The sequence below is a fragment of the Monopterus albus genome, unplaced genomic scaffold (assembly GCF_001952655.1).
Source record: "Monopterus albus unplaced genomic scaffold, M_albus_1.0 scaffold134.1, whole genome shotgun sequence".
In the NCBI taxonomy this organism is placed as follows: domain Eukaryota; kingdom Metazoa; phylum Chordata; class Actinopteri; order Synbranchiformes; family Synbranchidae; genus Monopterus; species Monopterus albus.
The window spans coordinates 2,282,323-2,293,520 of NW_018128014.1; the positions used below are offsets into that span (position 1 = coordinate 2,282,323).

General features: G+C 45.5%; 1 protein-coding gene across 3 annotated transcripts in view; it reads left to right on the forward strand.

The window, feature by feature from the left end:
- ptpro (protein tyrosine phosphatase receptor type O) overlaps positions 1 to 11,198 on the forward strand; it is a 41,875-nt gene that overhangs the window by 3,161 nt on the left and 27,516 nt on the right. For all 3 annotated transcript variants that reach the window (XM_020613444.1, XM_020613445.1, XM_020613446.1), the window contains exons 2-5: positions 6,728 to 6,989; positions 7,985 to 8,140; positions 8,363 to 8,515; positions 10,271 to 10,837. In XM_020613444.1, the coding sequence (XP_020469100.1) occupies positions 6,728 to 6,989; positions 7,985 to 8,140; positions 8,363 to 8,515; positions 10,271 to 10,837 (1,138 nt within the window). The remainder of the gene's footprint in view (positions 1 to 6,727; positions 6,990 to 7,984; positions 8,141 to 8,362; positions 8,516 to 10,270; positions 10,838 to 11,198) is intronic.

An 11,198-nucleotide genomic window follows, 5' to 3' on the forward strand; every position in this document is an offset into this window, starting at 1 on the left:
GCACTGATATCATGTCGCTTTGACTTAGATTTTTAAGGGATTTAAGGCCCATAGTAAAAAGTGGTTGAAGGACATGAGCCCTTCCATTTGCAACAATGAATATGGTATTTACCCATGAGTAGATTAAACTGATCTAGATTAAACAAGATATCATTTAAATTGAAGTGAGGGACATCTTCAATCTTCAAGGAGATCCATTTATGGCTATCAAGCCAAAACTGTGAGAGCATTAGAGGAGCAGATGATCCAAAGTTTCCACCTACTTTCAAAGTTCAGCCTCCTCTGTAGAAAATGATTTACCCGTTATTATCTTAAAGTGCATTTCCTTCACCTTTTGGTGCTAATGAGGAGCTTCGATATCGGGACCATGCTTTGTCTCTCTGAACCGTATCAGTATTTGCCAGGGTCCATCCATTATCTATACCGCTCATCCTGAATAGGGTCACGAGGGGCTGGAGCCAATCCCAGCTGACACTGGGTGAGAGGCAGGGTCCACTCTGGACAGGTCGCCAGTCTGTCACAGGGCTCATATGTAGACAAACAACCGCACACACTCACTCCTACGGGAAGTTTAGAGTCACCAGTCAACCTAAGCTGCAGGTCTTTGGACTGTGGGAGGAAGCTGGAGTACCCGGAGAGAACCCACGCAGACTGCACAGAAAGGCCCCGGGTCGACCGGGGCTCGAACACGGGACCTTTCTGATGTGAGGTGACAGTGTTAACCGCCACATGTATTTGCTAGAGTGTAACAGAAATAGGAAATGCCATATAAATGGCTTTTCAAGGATGAATTAATAATTTTGTTATTGCATTGTTTGTCATTTATTTCCATTCCACACATTTTGAGTCCAGGCGAATGTTGATTTACAGTTGGTGGTAAGAACTGCAGTGGACGTTATGTGTCACTGCTTGTTATGTCGTCCCCACCTTTCACCCACAATGCACCGTGGTAAACACTTCGCCACATCATCATGTTTTAGTGTGAATATCATTGTCACCAACAGAGGGCGCTAGCCGTTTCCCCTGGTTCCAGGCTTTGTGCTAAGCTAGGCTAACTACGTCTGTCACTCTGGTTAGCTCCAAACAGAAATGCTTAGGCTTGTTGGTTTTATTTCTGTGGTTCTGAAGAACTTTAAATATAGTCTTTTAATCAAAGACTATATTTAAAGTTTTTGGGCGACAGCCTTGACCTTGAGCTGTCTCGCCTGTTTGAATGAACTGGAAACGTGAGAGCCCTGTTTCACTGCTGTTAACGTTGTGGGGCTTGTCTTCGTGTTGGCCTCCTCTAGGCCCGAGTCGGCCCGTTAGGCTGTTGAGCATCGGCCATCTGTGTGTGCCGGTTTCCAGGCAGCAGTTTGAGGCCCAGAGAATCAACCAAGTGTTTCCTTTGTGTTTCTGATTCACTGTGATGAAACTGTGGCTCTAATCGCAGGGACATTCTCCTCAGTCTGTCAAGTCGCTGCAGCACACTGACTACATCTCGGGTTGTTGGTGCACTTTACCATACGGGAATTATTAATCCAAACAGCACCTTGACCTGCCTGTTGCTGGCCTCACACACACATCAGACGCATTACAGAGCAACTCGTCTCTGCGCTTCTGCTGTCTGCAGAATGTAAAGCTTTTATTCCAGCAGGTTTGTCCAGGTCCACTGCTGCTCAGTTAACTGTGTCGCTGAGGCTTAGTAACGTTGCTGCCTTCACGTTACAGGTGGCTGGGCTTCATGGTTTGACCCCCTAAATAAACATTTAAAACAACTTGAATGAAGTCTTTGTTTGCTGTACTCACACCGAGATATTAGGGACGGTGTTCGAACTGGCATCTGCTTTATGGCTGAGTCAGCAAACCGTTTACCTCGACACTGCTCCGGTGTCGTTACTGTCCGATCAGCGCAACGCGCCGCTGCTACCCCGCCTTTTGTACTTGCAAACGTGTTACTAGCTCACTTTACTGAGGTCAACAGGCCTGTAACTGGCCAAGCTGCTAGTGAGTTTCAAGGAGACACCCCCTGCGGGACCACACAGCAAACTGCACCCTACAGCCTGTTGGCGCTCACTGACACAGCGTAGTACACTGATGGATTCGAACAGGTCACTACGGTTCGGTTTTTTTTGACCATGTTCCAACAAATGTTTGAAATTTGAATAAAAAGCCGTGGCCCTATGAGATATACTGAAGTTAATGTGTGATAAAGGTGCAACTGTAGGATATAATTGTTCATCGTCACTTAGGAGTTTAACCCATGAAGGGTCAAAGTTGACAAAATGCACATCAAGGCTTTGCAGAGCCAAAGACATGTCCTGTCGTGTCTGACATAAAGTCCAGAAGTATTTAGTTTATAGTGGTTTGTGACAAAGAAAATCAGGATCTTTCATCTGAGAAGCTGGAATCAGAGAATATTTGCAGTTTTTGCTTCACTTATGATTGAAACACTGAATGGGTCAGAAGTGATCTGCTGATTATTTTCTGATTAATTGTTCAGGTTGTAAAATGTCAGTGAAGTTCCTGTGGCAGTTTCCTAGAGCCTTCACACTGACGGGGCCTAAGGCCTTGTTTTGTCCCGACTAAGAAATTCAGCTCAGTGCCATATGAGCATGAAAAGCACCTCGTGTTCCTTATAGACATTTATAATTAGAGGCAGCTGAGACAAGACAAATGCTTAGTCAACCTTCTAGTTGTACCTGGGAGCTGGAAATAGAAGGAAGTGCTGACAGATGTGATGTTTTACTCAGCATCTCAACACTGAACAGACCTACTGTACAGTGGGACAGTGTAATGTAAAAATCCACAATAAAAAAAAAAAAAAACAGCTGGATTCCTTGTGAAGAGCTACTTCAAAAAGTAAAAAGATGGAAGGGGAAATAAGTAGAAGAGACTGCATCTCATGAGGTTTTTGTTTTATTAAGAAACCTGTTTCAAAGTTATTTGAACCAGTAATTCACAGTCTTCTCTTTATTGGGGGGTTCTAATGAAGGAAAGGACTAATGGAACAGTGTTTGTTTATTGAGCCTTACCAGACCCCATTGAAAAAGGAGAGAATTTAGCTCTGGTGTTGCTCTGCTGCCACTGAGCCTCAAAGCAGAAGAAGAGAAGCGTTAATACCCAGTGGAAGGGGAGGCCAGAGAACAACTGGCCAGGCTACTTGTGAGCTTGGTCCTTTATTCAGAAACTCGATTTTGGTGAGTGTTCATTCCTAACTTTGAAAACTTGGATGTGGTTAAAAACTAGTACAGACTGTAAGTGGACCTTGTGATTAATATTTTTTGCCCAACTCGACTCTTGTGGTTTGCTTAGGAACAATTTGATGTTTCCGCCAAGCGGCACATTTATGTTGTTTTCTACACACAGGAGGGAGCTGCCTACCGAAATGAGGCCCATCTCACCAAACCTCATTGAGAAAAGTGGACGTTTAACCACCGCACCGCCACACCCATACTTCTGTTTTTGTGAGGACAGTCATTGACATAATAGATTCCCTAGCTCCTTACCCTAACCTTAACCATCAGAACTAAATGCCAAACGCAACCCTAATTCTAGCCTGAACCCTCAAACCAAGTCTTAACCCTCAACGAGGTGTTTCAGAAGGTGACGACTTGCCAAAATGTCCTGCTATAGCAAAAACACCCCAAAACATTTTGGTCCTCACTATATAGCAAAGTACAAGAACACACACAGAAACAAAAGCTCTGGAGGTTTCCATGATGGTGCTGCCAGAGGGTGACACCTCCTGACCCTTGTTCTTTCACGGGTCAGGTCCTTGATTCACTGCCCCCCTCTGCTCTGTGTGTGAATAAGGACAAATGCAGAGCATTTATTTTAAAATGGGAATATAATAAGATGGTTGAAAGCTGTAGAGAACGTGAAGTGGAACTTAGGCTGTTAGTTTGAGCAGCGTCACAGTTCTTTGTCTTCTACTCACAAACTGAGGATTTAAATGTCACATAACTTTTATTTTGGCAACTGCCTCTTAACTTTGTCTGTTTCGTCACTGGATATTTTCTAATCCAAAGGTGATGTAGGGTTTTGTGCTAAAGCTTGTTTTAATGTGTGTTTAAGGAATGTGATGTAGATCTGTCCTCGTCTCCTGCAGCTCGTTTGTGAACCCATGAATAAACAGCGCATGATGGAGGGTGACATTAGCATTCAGTGTGTGCTGCCCTTGAGGCCTCTGCTTGCCACCGTGTCCATGGAAATACTCGAATCAGACATAATGAGCATCTCCTCCCACCGTCTCCTTTTATATCTGTTGCCATAGTGATGACACAGCAGCGATGAACTGAATGAATTTGTATGGATTTTTTATCTGAACCCCTGAGGATGATGTCTGGTGGTGGTTTTGCCTGATGGGCTGTTAGTGAGTCAGTTTGTAAACCAAATAGTTTCAGACTGTTTTTCTAAACAAAATGAAGAAACGTGTCTGAGCAGAGTTCACTTTTCTCTCCACAAACAAACCAACTTACAGTCGTGTTTCATTTCAGGACATAAGTCGAACAGTAACTGTAGACAAACCTCTGTCCAAATACCACCGCACTAATTAAACCAGATGGCAGCTCTGCCTTTATAAGGCCAGGAGGGGATCAGGCTTTAAAAGGCCTAGCATCAATCAGCTGTTACAGCGAGGGTCTGGGTGATTTTATTGTGAAGCTGTTTTTAACCCTCTCCATGTCAACCAGCCAAACCCATGTTAACCCTGGTTGTTGCTCTTTTTTTGTCCCACTCTCTCTGTGCTAAAGACACCACCTCTTCACTCTGGCAGCCACCGGTTCAGACTTTTAGCTGCCCAGAGCTCCTCCATGGTTGTTTGACATGACTACTGGCTGAAAAAAACCCTTCTTCTAACCTTGGCTAGGCGGCAGGCGGGGCTGATTTACAGACTGTACTTTGACATCACAGGGTGGAGAAGCTGGAATAACAACAGGAGGCTGTAGGCAGCAGAGGGTCATGGAGGGGGGTTGTAGCTGAGAGACACCATGTCCTGCCCCACTGTCACTGGGGTTAGCCGACACTATGGAGAATCTGAGTTAAGACACGTTAAAGACCTTGGTCTGAAGGTTCCACAAGGTAGGACCTGATTGAAAGCTTCCACAGTTGCTCATAAGGTCCCATGTTTCTGTCCCTACGTCCTGCCTCACCTGTCTGAGGTGTTTTGTGTGCACCTGTACAGAGCTACGCTCACAGACAGCACAGCCCAGTCTGTTTGTTGACAGAGGACTGAAGTATATTTTCTTTCCAAGGGCTATTGTTTATTTAGGCCAACTTGTGCAACAGTGTATATCCAGTGTGATAAAGAGGCTGAACAAAGGAGAAGTGTGTGTGTGTCTGCCCTCGGTCATTGTAACACATTTGTCCAAACATTCACAGTGACTTCACTTCAGGCCAATTTTCGTTAGCTCCTCCATTTATTAACAGGCATTTCCTGCCCCTACACGCTGATGTTATAACTCCCATCATGCCTCATGTTAGCATTATCTGCTGCTCGGCAGAGCAGGAGTGAAAGGAGGCAGGGCGAGCTGTTAGCACAACACCAGCACGTCCACATCCAGCAGCTCCAAGCCTGGAGATGATGCCAGGCTCCTTAAAGTTACAACAGTTTTTCACAACTATAACAGAGACTTTGTAGTTATGAGACTGTTTGTGTTGTTAGAGGAGGTGAAATTTTGGAATTGCAATAGTTTATCATTTAAGTTGTGGCACAACTACGAGGAAAACATTTTGCTACCAAAAGGTAATTTTGTAATCTGTAAAATGTCTTTTAAATAGACGTTTTCTCATCATCAGATCGCTCTTGTAAATATTCAGCAGTTACCAGGTGGTGACTTTCATACATAGGATAAGATGAACATTATTGATCCCTCACTGGGGAAATTCACTGGTTATAGCAGCTCCCACACAGAATAAATAAAATGTCTGACAGAAAAGTACTGCAGTAAAAATCTACCTACAGACACAAAAGCACTTCTGTCTGAGCTAAAAATCTGCTTCCAGTTTGTTGTAGATGTCCTGTATTTAATTTTCTTTAACTTGGTTTTTTATTTATTATTGGTTTTTAAGGACAGGAACCAGTCGACGACCAGGATCAGACTGTAAGCACATGAAGTCTGCCATTTGTAGTTGATCCTCGGATGGATCAGGCGCTCAGACAGGACATGCTTCCGGTTTCTTATTACAGTTTGTATCAGGAGCCAGGTTTGACCTCAGACAGGTGAAGCTCGGCCAAGAGCCAACGAGCTACTGTCAGATTTAATGAAGGAAGGGCAGATAGCATCAGACTCGGCTGAATAACAGGAAATCAGCTCACATGGCAGCTCGGTTTGGACAGTTCAGAATCACACAGCTCAAAATTGTCTCTAATTTAACCAAGTTGTTTCTCTCACTATGTAAATAACCAGTCTGAGATCAGGTGACTTCATCTCACACAGGGGTGACGCTGGCAGGATTCTATTGGATTGACTGAATAGTTTAGATGCAGCTGTCCTCCTGCTGTGAGACCACTGTCCTGTTGATTTGTGGTTTTGGGTGACGTCTCAGCAGATGGACTGTTGTGATAAGAAGTCAGGGGAATCATCAGTAGATAGTTTTCACTTAGTCGCACTTTGCTTAATAAACCAGGTTTAATTTGGCAGCTGCTGCCTTTTCCTCATGTTTCCTGATTTGTCTTGACTGTCAAAGATAAAAAGGACATGTTTGTCTTCTCCCCTAAGTGGTCCTCTGTCTCTGTGTCCCTCAGGGTGCGTGGGCGCTGCAGGCGTCACTGAACGATGACGGTCTGATCGTGGCGACCCTGGAGAGCACCGACCTGCAGGACAACGTCATGGCGTACGCTGCTCAGCTCTCCGGAGAACCCCGGCTGATCCTGGTTCCGTTTGTGAACACCAGCCAGCCTCTGCTCATCAACACGTCGTTTCATGGGCTCTGCTACAGTGTGGGGCTGCTGGTTAAACTGGGACAGACCTGGTCCAGAACCACAAAGGCTGTGCCTGTGCTCACAAGTGAGTCACTGTGAAGGGCGGGTATCCATCCGGAAAGGGGTCGTCTCTAACATGTAGTCTGTAAATGTGATTTTACAGCGGTGGACAGAACGGATGGTGCTGTGCAGGTTTCTTGAAGCACAGAACAAAATGTCTCTGATCAACACGAGCTTGTGTGCAGGCAGACCCAGTCAAACAGTGGGAGAAGCACTTTTTATGTGTGAGGCTTTGATGACATGGCAAAAGATTTAGTTTTAACTTCTATTAATTGTTAAGTTGTTTTTAATGGGAGTTTATGGGTAAAATTAGTGGATAATATGAAACTAGTTTTCATGAGATTATCTGCATAGTTTAGTCATTCCTTAACTTATTAGTTGATAAAATCATTTATTAGCTTCATTTTCAGATAAATCTTAATCCATTGATTGATCCATTAATAGCTAAGATCCAAGTCTGTGGTGTAATTTAAGGGTCTGTAAAGGGTTAAAAACCCTTTATATGTTGGCAAAGAGAGGAAACATCCCTGAGTTGATTAAAATGCATTTTAAGGTTTGGATTCAGCAGAGATTACTTTATTTAGTCAGATTTAGCTGTGCACATAATCTAAAATATTTTAAGGGATTCTTTTTTCATAGTGGTTTAAGGACTTTGTAACCTTTAGGGGCACCTTAAAATGTGCTGAAAACCCCATAATGTATTACAATGAATAAATAAACCTCTGAATTTGCACCTTCACTGAAAAGCAAAGGTTCTTTTCAGGTAGAATTGAAGAGGAACTGTAAAAATTAAAACCTTTTAATCGATGCAGAAAAACTCTGAGAAATCACTTCATGCGTTACACTGATCCATTCATGCCTTCACTCATGTCCCACAGACTTGTAAAGCCTGTAACCTTTCCACCAAGTTTTCATCTGTGAAGAGACCAAGGTTCAGGGTTAGAAAGTAAAACGGGTACAGTTTGGGCCAAAGCCAGGTTTGACACTGTTTGTCTTTGTGTGACCGGTGTCTCCCCTCAGAGCCACTCCCTGTGCACACTGTTCAGATCTCAGACTACAGAGAGGCTCCAGAGACCGGTGTGGTGTTTGAAATCGACGCTCCAGCCAGGAACGTCTTCAGCAGAGTGAACATCAGCTACACAGAGGGGCAGGAGCGGCGCTCCATGCTCTACAAAGGTACAGGTGCTGGCTCAGGAGCTCTGCTGGGAAACTGTGATAGGACTGATGTGGCTGTGTTCGGGACAGATGTCGCTTGTGGTGCTGTGCTTCAGTGCAGCTCATGTTTCATTTTGAAAGCAGGACTTTCACCTGGCAATGTTTCCACTGTGTTCTCGCTGCCCCGGCTTTTTAAGTAACCGCATAGACATCTGAATATGATTTTCTGCTTTCTGTTTGTAGATTTCTACAAGGGGAAGACGGTGTTTAAGCACTGGTTACCGGGTATCTGCTACCATAACATCACCTTCCAGCTGATCTCTGAGGCCACCGTGAACCAGACTGCGCTGGTTTCACGCAGTGACATCACACACTCACCTGTACACCACAGGACAGGTGAGGAGCCACAGTTTTCCCACTCGCAGTGTCTTTTGACATTTACCAAAATCCGTCTCATGTCTGTACATTAAATACACAGCTACAGTGGCAGCGGCGTAGCTTGGCATAAAGACTGGAAACATGGGAGCAGTGCCAACCTGACTCTGTCCAAAGGAACAAAGTCCACCTAGCAGCACCACTAAAGCTCACTAACAGGTTATATTTCACTTATTTAATGGGTTTTTGTACTGTAAGTTGCAGCTTTACCTTTTCTGAGTCCTGACTAAACGACATGTGGACACAGACATTAAACTTGTTGGTCTGACTCGGTGTGACGTCCACTTCCTGAGGAGCCCATCATCTCCGACGTCCCTTCATAACAAACCTCTATAGATCCACTTAGAAACCAGAGGAGCAGAGGCTGCAGAACCTGCCAGGGAATTCAGTGCCACAGTGATCAGTTGTGTGTACGTCCACGGGGACACTGCACACAGGAGCTGCTCGCTGCTCATTCTCCTGCTGTGACTACATGTACACAGCCAGAGCCAGAGTCTGAGCCCATAGCATAGCAGCATTATACTGTATGTCCACTTCCTGAACTTAAAACAGTAGAAGTAAGAGTGGAGCAGTTGTTGGTGGAGGGTTCGATGGTGTTTAGTCTGTACAAAAACCAGTGTGTGAAAACAAGAAGTCCCAGTTTTACATGGTGATGAGCCAGACGAATTCCTGGTGCAAGGGTCCGAGAAGCAGCAAAGGAGTCCTGAGTGCAGATTTCCTCAGTGCAGCCCCACCAAAAACAAAACTGTGAAATGTTCAGATTATCTCTTACTTGCCTAAATATTGATTCAACAGAATATCGTATTCAGCCTTCAGCGAGCTGCTATGCTCAGGCGCTCAACACCTGAGGTTCCCTGAACTATACCTGATGCTGGTAGCGGTGTGTTGGTCAGAGATTTGCTCCTGGTTCTGGTGCATGAAACGCCTCTTGTCAGTGGAGGACCGTGATAATAAGTGCAGCAGACTGGCGAGAGCTCACAGTCTGACTCCCCCCTCTCAGTGTCCTGCCGTGTCCCCTCTGCATTATTGATAGGATATAAATATCAGACATTTATTACTGTCATCACGTCTCTTCACTCTGATTAACGAGCTCAGCAAGGGAGCGGTGTTTCCGGAAACATCTCCCACTTCAGCATGAGGAGAGATTCATGAAGGACTAAAGCGTTTATTCACTTTCTACCAGAGCAGGAAACCGACTCAGCCATTTACTGAGAGTGTTTAATGTTGTAGCAGCACTCACAGAAACATGTTGTGTTACAACATCAAACCCATGTTAGCCTTTTATTCTCTCAGTTCAGGTCCTGGACCATGGTGCCAAACAGTACAACAAATACACCTGTTTAAGGGATTTGACGAAACACTTGTGGTTTGATCTCTTATTGAGATTTGTTCTGTTCATTTATCTGCACAAGAAACACAATTGAATAAGTGTTACATTTGAAAATGTTTTAGCTCTGAAAAACACTTGATCCTTAGTCTATGAATGTTCTTCAGCTTCCATTAAAATACCTTTATTTCATAGCAGTTACTTTTTTGATTTCAAGTAAAAAGTTAAGGGACCTGGGGCTGAACGTCTGAGCCTGCAGGTTTTATGTCGAGGGAACACGTCAGTGCAACACGTGTGCCTTGATCTTTGTGATGCTGCTAATCCATCTTTCTCCCACGGTGTGAATTTATCTCACCTCAGTTTGTTTCTGCTCTGCTTCTTCTTCACAGTGCCCCACCCCCCCCTCAACATTTCTCATAAGATTATCCACCTGAGCCCCAGAGTGGGTCCAGGTGAGGCCCCCAACGTGGTCCCTTCTGAGGGTGGCCGCGAGGGCCTGGGAGGCGAGGGCCTGGGAGGCGAGGGCCTGGGAGGCTCCCGCCGAGCCCGGAACATTCTGCTGATGGAGGAGCGGGAGGCGGAGGAGACTCACTCAGTGGAGGAGAAGCCCTCAGATAAGGTGGCAGGAGCTGCTGCTCAGATCCCCTCTAGCTCAGCACAGAACCTGACAGGAACCCCCACCACCAACCTGATCACCAACCAGTCGACGGAGGCCGAGACTCACACCTACTGGCTGAAACCGACCGATTTGCCTCCTGCCCACAGGGCAGAGGAGTTCGTTAACGCTGTGGTGCCCGAGTACGAAGACTCCAACGAGACTGGCTCAGCCATGGGTCTCCCCTCTGAGGCCTCGGTCCAGCCCACCAAACCGCCCCCCGTCCTGCTGGAGCTGCGCTGGCTACCACCCAGACCCCCCACCGGCTACGACGGCTTCAACATCTACATCTACAAAGATGGTAAAGAGGAGGAATAGATTGCTGTCCTGCTTTTAATACAGAGTTAACAGTGTGCTCTCCAAGATTGAGATGAGACAGCACAGTAAACAACTTGTAACTGGTTGTTCAGTCCACTGATGGAGGGTTTCTGGGAGACTGGGATGATGGTGGAGCGATTGAAGCAGGAGGGGAAGTCACACAGTACCAGTGACCTGTTGAAGTGTCAAGATGGGGGCCAGCTGATCAGCGCAGGCTTTCAGGCCAATCAGCTGGACCTTTGTTTTTTTAAAAGGCTGCACATCCTTTTCACAGATCTTCAGGGCTGGGGGGAAGGGAGGTGCGGATTGGGGGGGGGGCACATACATTTGACATCAAATTACAG